Source organism: Manduca sexta, chromosome 5 (assembly GCF_014839805.1).
Source record: "Manduca sexta isolate Smith_Timp_Sample1 chromosome 5, JHU_Msex_v1.0, whole genome shotgun sequence".
Lineage (NCBI taxonomy): Eukaryota > Metazoa > Arthropoda > Insecta > Lepidoptera > Sphingidae > Manduca > Manduca sexta.
This window is the reverse complement of record NC_051119.1, coordinates 10,364,091-10,387,558: the sequence shown is the minus strand read 5'-3', so window position 1 is coordinate 10,387,558 and position 23,468 is coordinate 10,364,091. Positions and strand designations below refer to the sequence as shown.

The 23,468-nt window shown below is 35.3% G+C and overlaps 1 protein-coding gene across 1 annotated transcript; it reads left to right on the top strand.

Moving 5' to 3' along the window:
- Positions 1 to 777: 777 nt before the first annotated feature.
- On the top strand, positions 778 to 23,452 carry LOC119190760 (doublesex- and mab-3-related transcription factor A2-like). Its single transcript, XM_037443469.1, has 4 exons — positions 778 to 783; positions 1,404 to 1,544; positions 2,453 to 2,573; positions 22,636 to 23,452. Exons 1-4 carry the CDS (start codon positions 778 to 780, stop codon positions 23,376 to 23,378), a joined length of 1,011 nt encoding a protein of 336 aa, XP_037299366.1. The 3' UTR covers positions 23,379 to 23,452.
- The last annotated feature ends 16 nt before the right edge of the window (positions 23,453 to 23,468 follow it).

The following is a 23,468-nucleotide window of genomic DNA, read 5'->3' as shown; positions in this document are numbered from 1 at the left end:
ATGATGCACGATTTAAAAAAAACATAGGTATGTATTTTTATTTTATTTGGAGATCCGTATTATCGACCTTGATCCCCGAAAAGATAGGCAGAGGTTTAATTAGGACATCCACTCTTCGCAATTTGTGTTCTATTCTGATACAGGGCTAGTTTACCGCCATATTGAGCAGAAATCCATTATTAATGATTTAAATGAATTTATTACGTCTCCATAATTATTGTAATATAATGCCATTGTTGTTGTTATTGTATGTTAGCTAAATCTATGTTTAAACGCAGCTAAGTGTGAGTCGGAAAGACACATCAATGGTTCCGTTGCGAAATATGTTTTTTAGTTAATTTAGCTATAATTATAGATAATAATATCAGCCCTATATTGCATACTGTCCCAGTGCCGTGCACGCGTCTTTTCTACTACTAAGAGTAATTACGTCTTAGTCAACCTAGTGCACATTGGCAAATTTCACATTTCAAAATTCCTATAGAGAACTTCTTAGGTATATAGGTTTCCTCACTATGTTCTCCTTCACCGTTAAAGCAAACGAATTTCACAAAGAATACCTTAACCTGTGGACATTCGTCTCAGCAGACCATTCCGTAGAAAAAATCTTTTGGGATCGTTTATTGAAAATTGTTGTTGATATTATGATCGCCTATCTTACTAAATATTATTATCTAATCAGAAATCAGAGATAGAGTGTAAATTGCGAAGCGCTTCGTACAGTTTTGAGTTGCTAATCCGTCGGCACTTGTTTTAGTATACAAACTTTTTCTGTACATGTCTGTAGGTTGTTAAGGGAGAGAATTTGTATTGCAGCCATAAGAATAGGTAGTTTTAACCAGTAATGAACATCAACACTTCAATGAAAAAAGAAAACAATATTTAATATCAAACTACCAATAGTTGTTTTTAATATTAACAAAAGAATAATATTCATTAAAAGTGGTGCCCTGTAGAATCATGTTTTTGAGGACCTAACGCGTGGGAGTCATCGATTATGGGCTCTTTGTATTTTTTGGTGTAAAAGGGATAAAACAATATTTACTTTTATTGCAGAGGTTTTAATTTATTTTAGATACTTTTTTCCTGGGGAATTTATCTGATGCGAACTATGGATGATTTACCGGCCTAAAGGAGACTAACTATTAGAAAATACTATAGTATTATGCACAAAAAAGAGCGATTTGTAGTTTTTAATTTGTTCAACTTATGTGGCTGACTGTACATCAAACTGTCATTTCACATATATTTCTGACAGCCAAGGGTATTCCCTCAATCCGTCATTTAGCAGAACAGCCTGGTCATATTATTGATGTCTACAGGGACTATTCTGGCCCAACATGTCTACAGCAGCTACCTTATTTCCTGTTGTCAGCAACAACTCATGATGTTTGTCGTTGCAGCGTACGCCGAAGTGCGCGCGCTGTCGAAACCACGGCGTGGTGTCTGCTCTGAAGGGACACAAGCGGTATTGTCGCTGGCGGGACTGCGTATGCGCAAAGTGCACGCTCATCGCTGAACGACAGAGGGTCATGGCGGCGCAGGTGAGGACTTTTAGGGTATTATTAAAAATATTTTGTGACTAATTCAATAAAAGCGAATGTATAGAGTGACATTGTAAAATACGACTAAGATCCTTAAATAAAGGTTTTAAAAGTCTAGACTCCTAGTTTATACTAGTTCGGCATTAACCTTGTGATCATATTCGACGTCCATATTTGAGAACTTACTCAGAACAATCATATTACCGGAATCCTAGGTTTATTAGTAATGTCGCGTTCTGAAATTTTGTATATATCCGATTTGGACCAGGCAAAATCATTTCAAGTGGCGATGATTCACCATCGGTTTGCACTAAATTCCGATGGAAGAGTGTTAAATACTTTATATACCTTTTTTCCCCTCTAAATGACTCTGCCCTTCGGGACAATTTTGCCGTCATTTTGTACTTAGATAAAGACCATGTAAAAGAAAAAATAGCTACTTTTATTAATAAAGAAATTAATTTAATAGCTATTGCTAGAACTAGTTAAAACTCAGCCTTCCCTCGAGTATAGGTTGGTTATAATATTCAGTACATAAAGGCGACGATGAAATAACGTTGCCTAGAGCGGAATCGCCGGTTAGGATTTGAAAAATAAATATGAAATGTATTACAAATATTTTCAATAATTTGTCGATTTTGAAATAAATTAAAGTGACGACGTGCGAGAATTTTGATACTTATTGAACTGTTCTAAGGGCCATGCATGTGGCGTATTTTGGAATCGCGCGCCCCATTTGTATTTTTAACACGCATTTGTATGCAAAGGAGCAAAATCTTGCATTGCGTTTACTGCTCGTTCTTGCTACATTTCATAAACAACGGTCGTTTAATAACTTCTTGTACCTCTAATTCCATTCGATTATCTACTCTAAAAGTATTTGAATAAAAAACATTTTTGTTATGTAGGTGGCTCTCCGACGGCAGCAAGCTCAAGAGGAGAACGAAGCGCGGGAACTGAACCTGCTATACGCCGGTCAGACCACCTCCGCGCCGCACCACTATACTGACATTCCCGAGGATTCTCCTGGTAAGTCTATTTTTCCTTCTTTAGGTTTTTTAATCATTAGCTGGGGGAAGTGATTTCACTGCACCTAATGTTTTTTTTTTTTTATTTCACAAAAGGCATAACACAGAACACAATCATAAAGAATACTTAAGCACTAAATTACATTAAGACTAGATTGTATTCCTTAAATGTACAATGCTAGTCTTGCTTATGTTGTTATGTTTTAATGATTTAATCATTACTAGTCCAATGTTAAGTGAACCAAAGAATATAACTACAATCCGCTGGTCTGATAGTTATATAATGTTCTAGCTGTTGGCCGCGGTTCCGCCTGCGTGAAAAAAAAATCCGAGATAAATATTTTCTTGATAGCCTATATTACGCGGTGGTAATTTAACTTCCTATTAGTGAAAGAACTGAAAACTGCACCTGATAGTAAGTGGATTGCGGTCTAATAGAATGTCGACTGACGAGAGATGATTACCCCTCGGCAGTCGACAGTATTATGCCGGCATTTTGATCCGGATATACACAGGCTGATCCCGGAACGCGACATATGTACGTGGGCCACTATGCGTGGTTTTAACCTTAAAACATCTTGTGTACGGTGGTCGCTATCCGGGCGGATGTAAAATATATGCTACTACCAGCAAAATATTAAATATTGCTGACGTAATCACTTTTCATACGCCCACGTCACCCATATTATCAAAAATAGGCAAACCATAGTCTCTCCACTTTCATTAGTGCTTACGTAATTCTTTTTTTTTCTTTTATTGTTTTGAATGACGCGACTCTTGCCGTTCGTTTGATGGTAAGCGATACGACCGCCCATAAACAGTAGAAACACCAACACCTTGAAATACAAAGTATTGTTTGGTGTTCCACTGCGCTCACCATCCTGAGACATGAAATGTTAAGTCTTATTATGTCCAGTAGTTACACTGGCTACAATTCCTTGTCTTATACGGTCTCAATATTAATAATCACCCCTGTTGAACATACACTAACAAAATATCCCAGTAAAATCATAACCCTCTTTTTGCGGCAGTCGGGTTCACACTACGTGTTACATTGAGATGCTAATCTGGTCCCGAAGCGTTTACTAATTACTTGGTTTCCGGTTACGCTCCTTCGGGCGAGGGTAGATCTCAATTAAATCCTTATTGGTTTAATTTCACTAAGAGTTTCTTTAGCCTCGGTTTAAAAAAATATACAACAGTGATGCTATATTATTTTGTTATTATACTGGACACATTATGATGAAAGAAAGAAAGTATAATGTGCGTCGCGGTAGACGCGATGATATATAAATAATAACAAAAAAAAACTAAGTACTTATAGCAATTGCTATGTCCCAACCGCGACAACTAGGTGGCTATCTGAGCATAATCTATGTTATTACAAGCAAACACAGCACTGGTATTTAGTAGCAGTAGATGCGGTTTTTAGCTTAGATTTCTGAGTTTTTTTAAGCAAATTATAAGAAAACTGAGCCACTTATATGATAGTACTATACCGATCAAACAGCAAATATACTTTGTAGGCAGATACACAACACAGAGCTTTAAAGAATGAAGAGTAATTGAATACTTTTTACTACCATTTAGTATCGTTATAATTTTTCAATATAATTTATAAATGATCCAGAAATATAAATAAACGGGGAAACTATGAATTATACACACACATCGCGCATTTATCCCCGAAGGAGTATGCCTGCACAACCAAGGCATCCACTTTTCGCCAAGTGTGTTCCGTCTCATGATGTGATATCGCTATAACGGGCATAAATTCGAGACTGCAGGTTGACACTGAGTAAAATAACCCAATATCACTTTGCACGACTCTGGGATCGAACCCGAGACCTCGGCACTGTAGTCGTACCGTAATACAAACTACACTACCCCAAGGCTGTAACATTAATATCAAATCGGTTGCAACTTAATATAGTTGCTAATATTAGGTATATATTGATCAATCATATTCGTTTACCTGAGTGCCAAATGATATCTAAATCACCTTAAAAATGTATCTAGTAACAAACTCATTCAGATTCACAAACATAACATTAATAATAAACTTGGTCTGGTAAATAACAAACCTTACTATATTGTGGAAAAGTGTAGAACTAATTTCTTGTACTAATAAGGTTACTTTTACAACAAAAAGCAAAAGTGTCGTTCCAAACTAGTTATTTATATCCGTTAGCAAGTTATTGTAAGATAGTAGGATAATAAAGAAATAAAGAAATATCTAGAACATATCAGTTCAGATCCAAATTATGTTGTAACGATAGGAAAAAAACAATTCTCACTCAACTGGTTATAATAAAAGAAATCGGGTATAAATTGCCGAACCATTTTGACGTAAAAATCGAAAGTTATTGCACAGTTAGCAACCAATTACGGCTGTCACAACGCAAGTGTTGCTCGCTTGAGAAAAAGGATAAAAAACCGGATAAAATGGCGCCCGACACGGCCGGTTATTGTTGCCCGGTTAACGAGATCCGTATTGTTAGACTTAAAATTTAGGGTTCCTTGAAGGGGAATTGATGTTTTAAACGAATTGTAATAAGATTTTGCGGTATAAGGTTATATTTTACTAAATCATTTATACTCATCCCGTTTTTCAGAAGGGAGTAAGCAGACACGTAATTAGTGCCACTTTTCGCCATGATTTACAGTTTCAATCTATGTAGGTATACAAAAATTGAGGCCGAATTTATTAATCATTCTCATGATTGAGTAAATCTCAAGTAGACATATAAACCAAGCTTAAGCTATACTTTAAGAGCTTGTTCTCAGCTAATTGTTGCTGTTAAATAAATAAAACTCAGCCGTCAAAATCCGTCGTCTATTGCGAGTTAAGACATCATTTAAGCTGATGTTAATAAGGGTTTATTAAATAATGACTATCTTAAGATGCTGGCTTAATTTGACACTATCTCAGCTGATATCGCACTTCAGAACAAAATATAGGGCCTTTTTGACATTGCGTTACTAAATGACGGCCACGCGCCTATGACTTTTAAAGTTATAAGTGTATTCTTTGTGAATTATCGCTTGCTTTAACGGTGAAGAAAAACATTGAGAAGAAACTTGCATACCTGAGAAGTTCTCTATAAAAACTTTGAGGCTATGTGAAGTCTGCCAATCCGCACTAGACCAGCGCGGTGGACAAAGGCGTAACCCTCTTAGTAGTAGAGGTGACCCGTGTCCAGCAGTAGGACAATATATAGTACAGATGTAATTATAATTTAATAATACCGGCTAATTATTAACGGATTTTTTATAAATAATACCCAGCATACAGTTCCTTGCAATTTATTTATCATACGTTGCTTTTAGAAACTTTTCATTATATGCATGTGTGGTTCTTTTGTTAAGAAACTATAGAAAATAATTCACTCTTCGATTAAACACGTTTACGTGTAAAAAGCGTTGTAAGCGTAAAAAGCGTGTATTTATAAGCGACAGTGCGCTCGTCTGAGCGCTTTCAAGTCTACGTGCGCTTTTTATGAGGTTCGTGTGGTGTAATTTGCAGAAATTAGCGGTTAATCAAATTAAATAATGTTTTATTAGCCTAAAGTAGACTTGATTATTATAGCTGTTTGATGTGAAAGTTCTGACACTTTTGGAGACGGGCATGGCACGGTCAACGGACTATGACAAAGACTAATTTGCCTAATTGAATAGATTAAGGGACGGATCACCTCTCATTGTGAATTATTTAATTTGGACTATATTTTACTTTCACTTATTAATGTAGTGTAAGCCTTCAATGCTGAAATAAAAATCACGAGACAGATTTACTAAAGCTCTGTAATATACCACTGTATCCTACTTTTCGTATTTACAAGAAAAAAGACAATTGTTGCTCGCAGGGAATTCTTGTCCTTAATATTTAATAACTTATTTACTTATATTGTTTCAAAGTAGTACAGCCGCAAATTTTGGCAGTTTTAAAGCAATAAAATAATGTAATGATTCCCTCACAAAAACTGTTCCATATTGCACAATAGATGAGAATGCAGCAGTTCTTTCTATCTTTTCCTACGAGAGAATCTATCCCAAAAGACCTAGAATACCTTTATAGTATAGCTTTTAGCTATTTATGTATCTATCATGCGATCCGATTTACGCTCTGTAAAATAATTTAAACCTTTCCGCAAAGGCCGCGAGTTTCTTTCAACAGAATCAAAAAAGTAATATTTGGACGCAACAAACGCGATTTGAGCCGCAAACGTTCCATTCAACGCTGTTCAACTCGGGTACTTAGTTAATTGCAGCCTCGACTTTCTAAAATGTTTACAGCACGCCCAGCTTGTGATTAATACGCGCTACATCAAAGTGCGGGATACTACGGGAACGCGAGATCTCGAAGGTGTTCGACATTTAAATTTTTTCGAAGCTTCGTGGATAACATTCGAAATTTGAAATATTTTGTTGTTTTGTTTATTGATAACTATGTGTAATATTTGACAAGATGTATTGATTAAGGCGATACCTCAAGGTCCATTTTCATACATTTTGTTTCGGCTTTAATCTGGGTAACTAAACAAGTATTGGCAAGTAAAGAATTTAAATTCACGTCTAGTTAGTGATTAGTTCTCGCAGTTGAAAGAAAAACGTAAAAATAATTAATAATCATGGATATTTCGGCCTTTAAAATTTAATATGACGAAATTTTAAAGGCAGAAATATGAAAATGGACCTTGAGGTATCGCCTTAAAAATAGAACAATGTTTAAAATGATGACGTGAATTTAAATTCTTTACTTGCCAATACTTGTTTAGTTACCCAGATTAAAGGCGAAATAAAATGTATGAAAATGGACCTTGAGGTATCGCCTTAATACAAGATCTTAAATTATTATGATAGACTTCAAATATTATATTGAATTCATTAAAATCAGACGAGGAAGTAATTGTAACGGGGTTTTAATGTACTAAATACGTTGAAATTTGTTGGAGTTAGATATGCTATCAGTCTGATTAGTTTTGATGCGAGTTATAGAGAAGTTACTGTTACCAAAGACGTGGGCTTGATTGTTAGGTATGGTAACATACGTGGTGTGGCCTGTTCTGGCTTAGAGGGGCAGAAGGCAGGGTAATAGCTGGACAATTGGGAATATGGTCTTGTTTCCTAGATGATAGTCGTCTACAAGAGTTCATCTAGGTGTCATGTAATCTACTAAGATTGCTAAACAATACAGTATAGTTCAATGCCTTGTTCTTTAAAGTTCGTGTGTTGCTACTCTTGAGCAATGGTAACGTTTAACATCAGACAGCTTCTGTAATTCAGTTATACTATAGCTTGACCAAGAAAATAAATGCTTTGGGAGTGCCACGTTTGAGTTAATGCTGTCAGTGTAAGAAATTAGTTCCATATTTGACCGCAACATACCGGTTTTTTATTTTCCCGTTTGTGCTTTTTATTTTATTTAGGCATAATTACAGATTATAATTATACAGAAAAAATGCTTATATTGGCAGTGATAATTTAAATTGTTCCTTAAAAATTGGACCCATCAGAACAAAGTTTTGATGACATGCTTACAAATTACTTAATGGGATTGGTGCATTCTTCGAATCCGATGGAAGACTCAGATGGGGATCTATTCGATTTCTTTCTAATTCTTGTTAAAATCGATTAAAATTCTTATTTAAACTGGCAGTTGAAATAGTTAGTCACTAGCTTACGTTTCACGTTAACCCGTCGACATCCAGCAGTAGTTCGAAGGCAATCATTTCTTTCTTTCTATATATATATATATATATATATATATATATATATATATATATATATATATATATATATGACGAGTTGTAACCAGATTACGTTTCGCGTTAACCAGTCGACAACCAACAGTAGTTCGAAGGCATTTGAAATGCGACAAGTGGCTTTCTTTGTACGCGACTCGCGACTTTCTAAATTAATGCCACTGAATTCATGTCTCAACGCGAAACTAGCTTTGAAGAGTCGACTCACATGTACCTTTCACGGGTTAACAGTTTGTTATTCGTTAGCACACGTGTTTAATTAATGTTTTATATTATTGTATGCGGGTGTTTTTCTTGGTTGGCTAACTTATTTTATAGCGTATGTATTGAATTATTTTAATTATAATTGGGAAGTTTACAGCTAGTAAAATTTAGTAAAGAATACAGTTAAAGGCCAATTATAAGTTTCCACTACAAAATACACAATGTAAAATAGTAAATATAGTAGTAAGGTTACATGGTTAATAAAGTTCGGGAAAAAATATTACGATGTTTGTTCGAATAGTATAATGGTCAGTTTTCTGAAGTAGTGTTTTAAGTATAACAGTGTACATATTATGTATTTGGATCGATCTTTGAGGTAGCGTAAATTTATTCATTTTTAGTTGCTGATATCGGCAACTAAGATACAGACTACAATTTTACCTATACGAAACAAAAATGTCAATATTATTTCAATCGCTTAGAATTTAGACAGGGAAATATTTATATGACTAACAGCCGTGTTCAATACGCGATCTCAATCTCAATCTTCAATCCGATTCCGATTATAAACCAATCAAACTCATTTGTATGCGTGTCAAAAAATAAAGGTTCTTTTTGATCACTTTGCCATGCTTGTATAACAAGAACAATTCTGCTAATCCAAGGCTATTCAAAAATATTTAGTATTTCGATAAATTGAAACCTGTCTCGAACCCATCCCATCTCATTGTCATAAAGCTGGCTAGCTTCCCGCGAAAATTAATAACCATTTTTAATACTTCAAATGAGAAGATAACGCATCTTTATTTCCCATTTCCTCCTTAAGGATGTACCTCACGTAGTGATAAAATGTAATATAGAGAACACACAATATCTTTGGGTGTACGCGGCGGCATGAGCGGTTTGCTGGCACGTAAAGACTTGCGTTCCTATTGTGGGACAAGGCATGGGAGGTGGGAATGGGAAGGAGAAATTATTAAGCATGACGTTTGATTATGAGTATTTTTGCAAGTAACTATTTGGTAGGATGTGAGAGTAAAATTAAAATAAATATGTTTAGGTGTATGAGGGGGAATGAGTAGGTTCCAATCAAAACGAACGGATGTAGCAACATAGTTGTCAGCATATAGCATAGAACTTAAAATAAGAATAAAATAAAACTATTTTGTGTTAAATAGTTACATAATGTTGTTGAAAAATAACGTTGTTACTTGTAAACTTAAATATGATGTAATTAATAAAATCTTTACAGATTATAATAAAATTGTTACCGTCCAAAGTCTTTAACTATTCTAGATATTGAAGAAGAACGAATGGTGGTTGTCTCTATTAAAGTAAAAGAAGCTAAAACAACAGTTTTAGTACTGAACTCACGTAAAATAACTGTATGGAATGGAATGCAGTTTTCACCGATGTATTACTGTAATAGGTCTAACTTAAAATATAGGCTCCATTTTATTCCGGAAAAATGGAGAGCGGAACTTTTGTCTCGGAATTTTTTACACGCTGGTGGAGCCACTAGCAAAAACTATATTATAAATATAAAAATATTACTCTTTAATCATATGATAAAAATATTAAAAGATTGGTCTTCTTATCTATGGCTTCATATCTACAAAAATATCGACCTAAATTGAAATTTCTCTTTACTATACCTATTTATTCAATATTACGATTCTACGAATCCTTCCCGCTGTCTAATATAAATATAATGTTTATTGAAACAGCGATTTATCCGCTTTTGTATTCGCTCCCGCTGTCTCTTACATATTGAACCTGCCAACCGCGGTATAGTGCTATGTAGGAAGGCATTGTGGACCGCGGAGGTATGCGCGCCGCGGATATTGCAGTAACTGTGTGCCTACTGCCTTCACTATTACTTTTATACCCTATAACTTATATTTATTAAAATTTTAAGTGTGTTGAAGGGAATAAAAACTTTTTATAGTTTTTATGTAGGCTAGGGACATTGGAATAGACTGCCATGTGACATTCTAAGTTTTAGTAGGTTTAAGTCATGCTGTAGCCTGTAGGAATAATAGGATAAATGAAAGGGTTTAATGGGGTGAGTATTGCTGCGATTTTCTGTTATCATAAACAGATAAACTTTCTGTTGCGTTACTAGCTGTCAGTAATATTAGTTCTATCTTACCCGTTTCAATATTTTAGAATTCAGTCTCTTCTTCTTTAAAAAAAATTCTCCTAGCTACCTTGGTGTGAGGCGTGGTCTTTTTATCTGATGACATTACTCCTCATCTGTTTACCTCTATGGTTACGTATTGGCGAAATACAACATTACTAGAACTGTCAAATTTCCCGCGAAAACTTTTTTATTTTTTTATTTGTTCTTTAAGAACCGGTTAGGGCCAGAGCCCATGCTGCCAAGTCATTAAAAATATAGTTATATATTTTTTTAATTAACAGCCAGTATTGCAAAAAGGTTTCAATACGAGTATGATTTTACATACAATTAGAGGTCAATCGATCGTGCCATGCACCCCGCGGGCTCCGAATCAATCAGGCACCCCGCGTGGGGGTGAGCCGCCCCTTATTAATTTAATTGATGCTTTATTAATTGGATTTTAATCCATGATGTTTAAAAAGTTTGTTTGAAAAAATCGTATTTAATTTAGGATATGCTTATAAAAGAGTTTTTGCAATAAAGCGCGGATTTTATAGGATAAATCAAAGTTTTTTTAGTTGAAAACGAATGCATCATAAAAATAATTTAAGGGTAAAGTAATTAGACCGATACAATAAGGACTGTAAAAACTCTAAACGCAAAGGGACCAAAATGGGGTAAAGGACAAATATTGGATTACAGGCTCATTGTGTGACAACCACGTTTGTTCAAACATTTGGTCAAGTAACCCGATATTGGCCAAATATGGGGTTTCATTTGGTAAAATTGTTATTTGATGATCAAAAAGTATTGATAGGTTAACGGGGAGTACATTGCCGATAGACTTAGTTTTGATCACGGCGCACTGTCTTCTAAATCATCTATGTATAGCAAATTACTTACTAAATGTGAATCGCGGCTTCATCCGTGTGAAAAAACTTTTCCAGAATAAAAATCCTATTAAGTACTATTCGGGGATATATATTTATTGATAGATAGATACCAAAAACGGACAGATGGGTCATCCAACGTGAAATGTTCTCCGATGCTCATAAAGATATCCAGTATTTCGATAAACTATTGAATGGCTTTTGCGGCTTTTTCTGTTTCATTCAACCCGATACGGCGTTTTGAAAGCTTTGCAACCTTCATGGTCACGCGGCGGTTTATAGACCAAGGATGTTGCAGTCTTCTGAACGTTTTGAGTAAATTAAACATAAGAACTGCGAATAAATCTTGGTTGATTTACTTATGTCAGTGTCAAAGTTTCGCGTAAGAAATCATTTCCAATATTATAATAAACAGTTGAATCAGTAATTGTCGAGATTAGCGCGTTCAAACAAATAAACTCTTCAGGGCCCTTATTTTGTATGATAGTGTAGCCGCGTAACGCGGCCGTGTCATGTTATCTTCGAGAAATGTGCGTGGAACGGTATCCTGTAAGACAAATTTCTATAGTCCTAAACATGATGCGTTGTGTTACGCGCTTGTTACGTACTGTTAAAATAACGTGCGGGATAGAGAATAAGGCCCCAGCTTTATATACTAGTATAGATATGGCCACGACAGTGACTCTACTGCCCATAGTGTTAACTTAATAACTCAGAATCATATTCGAGATGTTGTGAGTTAACTCACTTCATGCTGCATTTTACTTACTGGGGCCTTATTCTCTATCCCGCACGTTATTTTGACAGTGTGTAACAAGCACGTAACACAACGCATCATGTTTAGGACTATAGAAATTTGGCTTACAGAATACCATTCCACACACATTTCTCGAAGATAACATGACACGGCCGCGTTACGCGTTTACACTATCATACAGAATAAGGGCCCTGATTTGATAAAGCAACATTAGCTTATTGCCCGTTCTTCTCTGTACTTCCTTTTCCTACTCCTTCCAAACTGGTGGTAGCGTTAATATTGACGGAATCAAAATGTTAATTTTACAGGTTAAAATAAATTATTTCATACAGCATTGTACTGTAAAATTTACCCTTTTTAATGCACTGTACATGAGAATGGCCGACAGTAGCAGGCGACAGTGAATCATCGGTCAATGCGTTGTCATGGCGGCCAGCCAACACCATTGTGTTCCATTGTGCTCAAAATTTATTGCACGCATACAATCATGTGCATATTGCGATTTACTGAAACTACTATGCGATGGTCGTAATAACGAGGTTATGAGTTCTGTGGTTAATATACATGGAGTTCAGTGCTTGATTCGGACAATTATGTATGGGTATACTAATAATAGAACTATATTTTGGATTTGCATTTTCTATATATAATTTTTTCCGACGTTTCGAAGACTGCAGCCTTCATGGTCACGGGGCTGACTTAGATATTAGTCGTACGAAGTCAAAGTTACAATATCTACTTACCTACATTTCACAATTCTACAAAATGTTGTAAAATTATAAAATGTAGGTAGATATTGTAACTGACTTTTCGGGCAACATCAGTCCGCGCCGTGACTGAGGCTGCAGTCTTCGAAACGTCGGGAGAAAATTAAAATATAAAAAACCGCGATAGAATCCGAAAACTAGTTTCCTTTGTATGTTAAACATTCTTGTAAACATAAGAAATTATTTATGGGTTTTAAGTACCATTTTCTAAAGTGTATTTTCATAGTTAACATAAATATTAGGCCGTTATTATAAGGTCTAGAGCCGTATTTCGTCTCTACGGGCATGTGCCCGAACTGTATTTGTAAAAAGACGGATGTCTGTCTTTTTACAAATACAGTTCTAAATGACAGCTTTGAGAGCCCTATAGGTAACAGAGTCAAATATCCCCTAATTATCCCCTATTTTTAGGGAATAGGGCCCATGATCTTATTCAGTTATTGTCATACCCCACTTTGTTTCCATCATATGCTATTGTTTTTTTTTTTTTTTTTTCTAGTTCCCCCATCCAGGACAAGGGATTTTCTTTATATATTTATATTATTTCTCTTTTTATTTTCTATTTTTTCTATGTTTTCTCATCTTTTATTTTAGCTTATTTCTTTTTTATTCTTATCTCTTACATTTATTCCTTATTTCTATCCGTTTGTCTGATATTAGTTATCTTATTTATCTATACTTATTTCTATTTATCTTAACTATACATATATCTATATTTATTTACTTCTAGTTTATTACTAATTATACATAATATTATATTATATATTTAGCAATACTTATCACTATTTCTTTTTATTACCTTAGTTGCTATTTTTGTACAATAATTTATAAATATATGTGTGTCTTCCTTATTTTTAAATATCTTATATAAGTTGCCTAATTTTATCTTTATATCTATCCTATTTTCTAAATTATATCTATCCACTGCGTGGATGGGACATTCGAGCCTACAGATATAGCAACTTACTTATAAAAATTTCGCAAAGCTATGCTTAGTTAAAATACAAATTTACTCGATCAGCTGTTCATAATCCGCCATCTTGTCTCTTAATAAGGTTTAAACTAGGAACCGGAGATGTTTTCACAGCTATTTAAGGAAATCTTAATATTAACGCTAAAACAAGTTTATAAGTGAGACTGATAGTAAATATAATGACATGTATTTGTATATTGCATCTTACGTCTTTGTACTCTAGATAATAAACATCAGCGACATGTGATATTAAACTGCGTGGGGTGGTGGTGGGGTTGGTGGGGTTGGTGGGGTTTGTCGTGGTATTTATTTATTGCCGGTGTAATCCGAGCACAATGAGCGCTGCTAAATACAGTGGCGGTACTTAATTTAGTGCACCGCGGGTGAACTCGCCAGGGTTGGCACTGTCCCGATTTCAAATAATGTTTTTTTTTTTTATTTACATTATGATTGTTCTTTTTATACAAAAGGTTAATATCGAAAATTTTATGAATTCAACGAGATGGATGGTACTCTTGTTTTTGATTAGCATCTCATGCTATGTCTTGAATTTTATAGCTATTATGTCTTTAGCTATTGCCATCATAATATCTTTTAACAATTTGGTGCTCGATAACTTACCCAGTAAATTAGGTGTGGTATAAGATTTTCTAATGTCTAAATCTATTAGAAAACCTTTGTAAGTTCTATTTTATATTTTAAATTGCCTCGGTGGCGTGGTATAAGATTTGCTAATGTCTAGATCTAAAACCTTTGTAAGATCTATTTTATATTTTAAACTGCCTCTGTGGCGTATTTGTATTGCGTGCGCAGTACAACACGGTTCTGGGCTTCTTGGTTCGAATCGCAGGTCGGACAAAGTGATAACGAATTTATTGTCTAGTATCAGCCTGGAGTCAGGAATTTGTACCCTATATGGCGATAGACTCTTATTACATCGTGGGACGGAACACAGAGGCGAGATATCGGTACCCTGATTGCACCTCTGCCTACCCCTCCGGGGATAAACGCGTGATGTGTGTGGTGTTTTACTTTATATGTTCTATCATTTCGGCTGTAGTCTTACGTATCAAATAGTGACAACCCTATATTTTGCAATAGCCTACTAATTCCTCGATCTGATGCACAACCGATCCATTCTAATCCAATCAAAATTAAACTTTATTACATTACCTATAGGATACATATACGTTTAATACACTTTCACAATAGACATTTGGTTTATTGTCACCACCCGTCGACTCAGACTTATAGAAGATATTGGCATTTAAATCCGAATCTTATTACTTTATTCACAAGGTCGAGTTTCGATTATTAAACTTTTAACAGAAGTCACAAACAATTGGTAGAATTTGCACCGGGTTCCGTATTGTATCACTAATTTCTGATATTGGCGTCCAGGGGTAGAAAATTAGGGGTTAAAATTCAACAGAGTTGAAAGGGGATGGTTTTATTAATAGTTTTATGATTACTTAATAATGGCGTTGGGCTGGTTGTGGATTATATTAAATTTGTAGTGGCTTCGAATTCATTATTAACTGTGATCAAAATAAGACTTATTGTATCTTTTTAATATGAGGATTAGAGATCCGATGATTTATTGTAAAGCAATAAACATTTGGTTGGAAAAGAGCAATGGATGACCGTATTTACTTAGGGATAGATTATAGTTTGTAGTTTTTTTTATTGCTTTGAATGACGAGACGAGCTTGCCGTTCGCCTGGTGGTAAGCGACAATTAGTATAACTACCACGCCACCGTCCTGAGTTCGAATCCCGTGTCGAGACAAAATTAATTGTGACTGGGTTTTTTCTATCTTAAAAATTACGCATTCATGGCACAGAGTCAGAAAATTGGCGGTGTTACCCCGTAACTCGGAAAGCCCGTAAAGCCGTTGGTTCTGCACCTGATCTCTCTCCGGTCATGTCAGATTGCCGTCTCACCGAACATGTGAGTGAAGGAACAGAGAGTACACCCGTGTATTGACCAAACACTTGTGCACTCTATCTCCTGGGTACCTGGCTGATCTTGACACTATAGCTAATTGTAATCATTTTTCTGTAGCACAGTGTCACCCTTTTCGACTTTTCTGTAGACAAACAACACTACAATCACTTCAACAAATTAAAAATCAATTATTCCGCAAGGATCAAACCTCAAGTTTGCATATCTGCCCACCCTCTTGATCACCGGGTGAGATACAATTGAAAATGTGACTGAAACACTCACCACTTCAAATAGTGATTGTAGAAGGGGAGACTGGGGTTGTGTCAACAGTATCGAAGGATTAAATTGTTAACCAGACAAGTAAACTTACTGATAGGTACACAGTTCAAATCTATATATATAAAAATTAATCCCTATTTCCCTTGGTCACGCCATCACGCGTGAACGGCTGGACCGATTTCACTATTTTTTTTTGTTGTGTTTGTTATTGTCAGGAGAAGATTCTTATGAAAGAAAAAAATCAAAATATTGTGCGGAAAATTAGAAAATTTAAGAAAACTTAACGAAAATATTAATTGTATATAACTGTCAATTGTTTAAAATAACTGTCAGCGATTGACAGAATGCGCGCTGCAAATTCATAGTTAAGACGGGGCAACGTCTGTCGGGTCAACTAGTATTCCAATATTAACTTGTCTAAATATAGTGTTAAGGAAATTCAAATTTATTTGAGAACATATTAATAAAGTACATGAATAATAAATTATTTCTTATTTCATTCATTAAAAATTTATAATATATTATTAGTGTCTAGTAAAATAAAATTACTTACCTGTATAAAATCAAGTTTAAAATGTCGTATTAATAATTTAGTAGATTAAGATAGATAAATTATAATTTGTCGTTTGCACAAAGGTACTTATCTGAATAATACCCTTTTTTGCGTTGCGGATTAAGACAGAAATAGACTCAAGTTGATGTTCGAAAATTAATGAAGTTTGATGGTAGTTATTCATTGGCACTTTTAAATACTAGAATTATCGTAATTATATCCATGAAATATATTGATAAATAAGACTGAAATGTCAGCATAAAACAATATGTTCAAAATGTAGAGAAACAAAGTGAAACATCATCAGCAAACGAATGTTTAAACGGGTTATTCGATTTTCGAAAAAAAAAGAAAAATAATTTCTTCCGCATGCTACCTGAACACTATTATTGGCATGCAGGTTTATTTACACCTAATCACTTTCTATTGGAATATTTTTTTAGTATTATAAAAATCGTTAAAGAAGTAACGCTTCGACAACAAATTCAGCCATCAACATATCTAGTTTTAAATTACATTAAAATGTCGGTATCAATCAGGAATCCAAACAACCCCGCGTGAACCCGACACGGCCGAATTTAATCAAAACAACACAAACAGTGCACGGGTATTAGAAGTTTAATAAAATGAAAAAAGCATCGAAAAGAAATAAAATTGAAGAAGCCAGCAAAGGGAACGGCTCTTGTTACGTAGTGAGAGCAATTGGCTCGTGTGTATCGGTTACACGATAAAAAAAAGGGAAAAATCCAATGAAACTCCATGGAAGGGCGAGATTTTGGATTTTTTAATGATTTGTGTCAATGTGAACCATTTTGAATTTAGAACACATGCTGAGATACAAAATCATTATGACAGATTGCGTTCCAAATTTTAATTTTATCATAGATAATATTTAAAATCTGGTAATCTTAAGGTGACAGGCCAAAATTGGCCCGAAAATAATTTAGTTTAGTTTTAAATGTTGCTTGGGATTTCATCAAGTTAACTACATCTATTCGTAACGTTATAGTCATACGAGGTGGTGAATTACTGTAAGTCCTACCTAGATATAAGAATGTATAGTACCTACTTAAGAGTTGCGATTACTCTATAATTAGTAAACCTTAATAAATGTCCAGTTTATTAGTTATTTCGATATCACTTAGATTATCAGTGACGCGTCCTATTCACAATTCGTTGTTCTCGAACAATTTTTTCAATTATTTTTTTTATTTAATATAGTTTTTCGATGCGATTTCACGTTAAGCAAAATTTACGTTCCAGTTGTCAGCAACTGTCGCCAACAGAAACGGTTGCGAGTTGTATTTTAATTGTCGTTTCCAGTCGAACAGATCAAGATCAAAACATATCAGACACACGGAACCCTCGGGCGTCTGTCGATTACTCAACCATTAACCTTACCCCCGAAATTGGAGTACAGTTCGAGTGATCTTCAACCTAAATAGACAACAACCTTCCCATGCGATACTCTATCATACCTCCAAGTAATAAAGTCCACATCTCTTCGCAACATTAGCTCAAATCGTAATACATTTGCCAATTAGTTTTCAACTTTATTGAAATTAAATAAGGTTGGTTTTACCACGTTAATTGATACGATTTACTTTTTTTTCGCGTAAAAGGTTTCAATAACTGGTCAGTATTAAATTTTATAGTAAAGTGCTCATTTGTGTAATACTACACGTTTATTTGTTGGATGTTTCAAGTGGTTCTGTATGGGTTCGTGTGCGATTTAATTTACTAGGGTTATATTGTGGGCTATTATGGGAGATATGATGATACGTACAAATATTAAAGGGTCGATGGCTTAGTGCTGGTTAGTAGGGTGTGGTTCGAATTTTACCCAGTAACTATTTGCATAAATATTATTGGAAGTCGATAATAAATAAGTTAATAAATATATATTTTGACGATTATAACGAATGATATTGAAAATACAATATCAATAGTAGGTTTGGCATAATATTGTAAAGTTTCGTTGACGGTTATCAAAATTATGCTCACAAGTCGAGCAATATACCGAGATCAGTTATTAACGCGATTTTTATTTACCATAATTATATCAGAAAGGACAAAATGGCCGGACAAAAAAGCCCAACGTTCAATCGGCAACCTTTAAGTTTATTCTTTTCTACATAGGATTTAAATCTATCGTCTATATCTGTATAACTGTATCATAAACAACCCTTCAAAGCAAATCTACAAAATATACTGAAAACAGAATTTATAAAACTCTAAACCAACCCTTCCTTTCACAAATTGTAAGCACATTTTATACAATAGAATCTGAGGTTGCATCCGCTGACCTCAAGTGGACGCGAGACGGAAGATACGCCCAACACATAGGTTAGACAGAGACGGAGATATGACAGAAGTGCTACTCGAAAAATAAATGGTATCGGAATCATGTGAAAGGGACGGATGTGGCGAATTTGTGCGTGTGCGAGCGAAATAGATAGACAAATGCTCAAGTGGTTTGGAACGTTAGATTAAATTAGTTGTTAAGAATTTTTATCTAAATGATATTTCAGTTGGCATTGAGGATTCGCGATAGAATACTTTTTTTATATCAAAGAGTTTAATGTAGGGAAATACTAGATTTAAGTAACGAGATGTTTAAAATATACGTGAACCTACCAATTATCAGAAATAACAGTAATAATTATATAGCAAACATAATTTTCTTTATTGTAAATTAAAAAATTGTTTTTGGGTAATGCTTTACTATCTTGAAATGTTAGAGGACGTTTTGTCCAGCAGTGAGCCAGTAATAAAATATTTAATAATAAACTGTGGACTTTTCGGATCAAAACCGGCGTCAGCACAGCCGGCTGTTCACCATTCCACCATGTTACATCATGAAATCGAAACTCATATATACACAAAAGACAGAACAGCACAATAAAACACAATAATCAATTGAAATTATTCACAATGCACGCCCTCGCACTGTACAAAATAAATAAAAATACACTGAAGTACATTTTATTTCGGTACGGCCACAGTACGGCTGAGTTTATTTCGTTTTTTATTCTCTGACAATAAGAAATACTGGCCATATAGAGCAGGATAGTTGTATGAGAACGAAAAAGATAGAAGGTGGATTTAATAATGTTTTTTGTTGTGTAAATAAAAAGGGCGGGAATGTATTGAAATTAGTTTTTTTAAATATCGAACGTCCTCCGGCCATATTTGCAAATGAGACAATATGGCCTTTGGATGGTGTTCGGATATCTTTTAACAAACTTAATGTTTGTTGGTCTATGGATTAGTTGCTCCTTAGGTTTATTGGCAGTGAAATTTTTTAGGTATTATGTTCAAAATCACAATTAGAAAAAGATATTGGAATGTTTAATACCAAAAGAACACTTGTTTCCCCTGGGATATGTATCTATTAGATTGGGATCAATTACTGAAATAATTAATTTAACGAAATTCATACTTTAAAAATAGAACAAACAGGAGTATATCTATGGTAACAATATTAAAAAAGTAACATCATATTTTAAGCTGCCAGCACTTCTAATAAATCTGAATATAATGATAAATGATCAACTTTACAATAAATTGAATATTTAAATTCAACCTAACAATATGAATATACAGTCTGCTACTATATAAAAGCGTGATAAACATGGAGATTTAGTAATAACGGGTCGCTTTATGCCGCCGTGGCTGCACTTGTAGAAACACAATTGTCGGGCTCAATTAGAAAGTAGGCTCCACTGGCGTGTGCGAATTTAATGGCTCTGGTTATTGTTTTTTTAAAACGCCCAACGTGGGGGAGGGATTTCGGTGTTTCGCGAAATTTCCACGCGAATTGGGGAGGCGATACGTGTTAATCGATATGTGTAATCGAATGGTACAACACTAGCGCTTTTGTTGTATATTGTAAGTGCCAGTTATGGACAAGACCTTAGTGTTCGATATTTAAATTTTGACCTATGGGTTATCTAAACAAATTATTTAGCCATTAAATACTTTTAGGACGTTAGTTTATTCATAAAATATTATTTTTGTACCAATGTGTCTAATCTTTTCTCGTTTTCTGAGATGTTCAAACAAATTTAATTTTTGGCAGCTGCGTCTGCCGGCGGCTTAACGGACATATAAACGAAACTTTAAGTCTAGTAGAGTTATGAAAAATGTACTGAGTATTTCTTTTTTTATTAAAAGAGATATTTATAAACCAACTAATGATATACTAAGTCACCACATTACAACTCATGCCACCAATAAATTTGCAACAAAAACATTTTATTTGTTTTATAAAGAAGTTTTATTAAAACATGACTATTTTTGCGTTAAAAATTTGAAAAATGGAACGCTAAAAGCCGCGCGTAAAACGGCGTACAAAGAGAAAGAGTAAATGTTTGTTTCAATGTTCGGTCCCCACGTCTGTTTGTCCTCGAGTGCCACAGCCTTTTTGTGTCACGCGTTCTGGCTTTTCATGATTGTTTAAGGCCGTACACTATAACCATGTAGGTTATTCGCGGTGAAAAAACTAATAGTTCTGATTCTCTTTGCTAGAAAAAAATCAGCCATCTTTTTAAAAAGGTTACTAGCAATTTTAAATTTGGAATTATGTTTTATTGACAAATTCCGTTGAGTTTCTAATCTACACTATTATATAAAGCTGAAGAGTTTGTTTGTTTGTTTGTTTGTTTGTTTGTTTGTTTGAACGCGCTAATCTCAGGAACTACCGGTCCAAACTGAAAAATTCTTTTTGCGTTGGATAGCCCTATGTTCGTGGAGTGCTATAGGCTATATATCATCACGCTATACCCAATAGGAGCGGAGCAGTAATGCCTAATCTCAGGAACTACCGGTCCGAACTGAAAAATTCTTTTTGCATTGGATAGCCCTTTGTTCGTGGAGTGCTATAGGCTATATATCATCACGCTATACCCAATAGGAGCGGAGCAGTAATGGCTAATCTCAGGAAATACCGGTTCGAACTAAAAAAATCATTTTGTATTGGATAGCCCTTTGTTCGTGAAGTGCTATAGGCTATATATCATCACGCTATGACGAATAGGAGCAGAGCAGTAATGAAACATGATGCAAAAACGGGGACAATTTATTAGTTTTGAGAGCTTCTGTTGCGTGCGCTGCGTAAACGGTTAAAGTTATGCAACAATAATGTATGACGGGATTGTTCCTCTTAAAAGTTCTACAAAATATATCATAAAACAAAGTCCCCGCTGCATCGGTCTGCCCGAACGTGTTAAACTCAAAAGCTACCCAACGTATTAGGATAAAATTTGGTATGGAGACAGTTTGAGACCCTGGGAAGAACATAGGCACCCGGGAAAATATATAGCGTGACTTTTATAACGGAAAACTTTAGCCCGAAAAACTTTATAACGCGGGCGGAGCCGCGGGCAAAAGCTAGTCACTTATATGCGGGGAACTTGCTTGTTTTGTCTATAAGTAGTATGGAGATTTTATTTTTTACTAGTATTTACCTCCTGCTCTGCCGGTGTGAAAAACTTATTTCGGAATAAAATGTATACTGTGGTATTCAGGAGTAATCTAGTTTCCTATGTAAATCGGTTTATTAGTTTCAGAGATCAGCCCCTACAAACCTACAAACTCATAAACTTTTCCCTTTATAATATTAGTATAGATAAAGATTATTGCGTTTCATAGTTTCTTGGCTCCGAATCATAAAATAGGTTGTCGACTATCCAATGACGACGATTTTTTCCAATTATTAAAAAAAATCCGTTCCTTGTCCGACGATCAAAGTTATCAGTAGTATGTTGTTTTCCAAATCTCTAACCTGTTATTTCTTTGTCAACAGTTCAAAAGCGCGCTCGCATCACAGAAGTATGCTCGACCAGCCCGTCACCATCAGCAGAGCAATCCCAAGAAGTCAAAACTCCCACCACAACCCCGCCTCTAACCACACCACCCCCACAATCCCCATCAGACCACGAGCTGAATGTCGAAGAGGAACCTGAGGAGTCAGAAACTTCACTTACTCCAGAAAACCTGTCTATGAAGGAGGCCAGAAACGAAGAACTTCCCGTGAAAAAAGAGGAAGAGAAATGGGACAACAATGACTACAAATACAAAATGTTCAGGCGTAAGGAAATGGCCGAACCGGTGCCAGAAGAAAGCCATTACCAGAACCAGAAATCCCCTGTCGATGTCCTGATCAAAGTCTTTCCTAGACGCAGTCGGCAGGAGATAGAAGCTATTCTGGCCAGGTGCAAGGGTGACGTCGTAGCTGCCATGGAAATGATGATAAACGGCCCAGAAACACCTTATCAGGAGTCTCCACCGTATCTTCAGAATTACCAATCGAAATCCGCCTTTTCTCCCCTGTCAAACCAAAGCTTCAAGTTTTCTCCATCTAGAAGATTCCTCACTCCTCCTTACAGTGGGACAGGGTACCTTCCAACCGTGATACGGCCGCCTCCAGAGTACCTTTCCTCGTTCATGCCACCATCGGAGCTGATGTATGGGCGACAGCTTCAAGTGCAGTCCCCTGGCACTTCTCCCACGTCAGATAATACTAATAACGAAGGATTTTCCGATTAGGGGTACCTGAATTGGACAGTTCTTTAAGAGCTAGGCTCTTCGTCTATTGATTTCGGAAACGATGAGCAACTATTGGCGGACATTATTGTT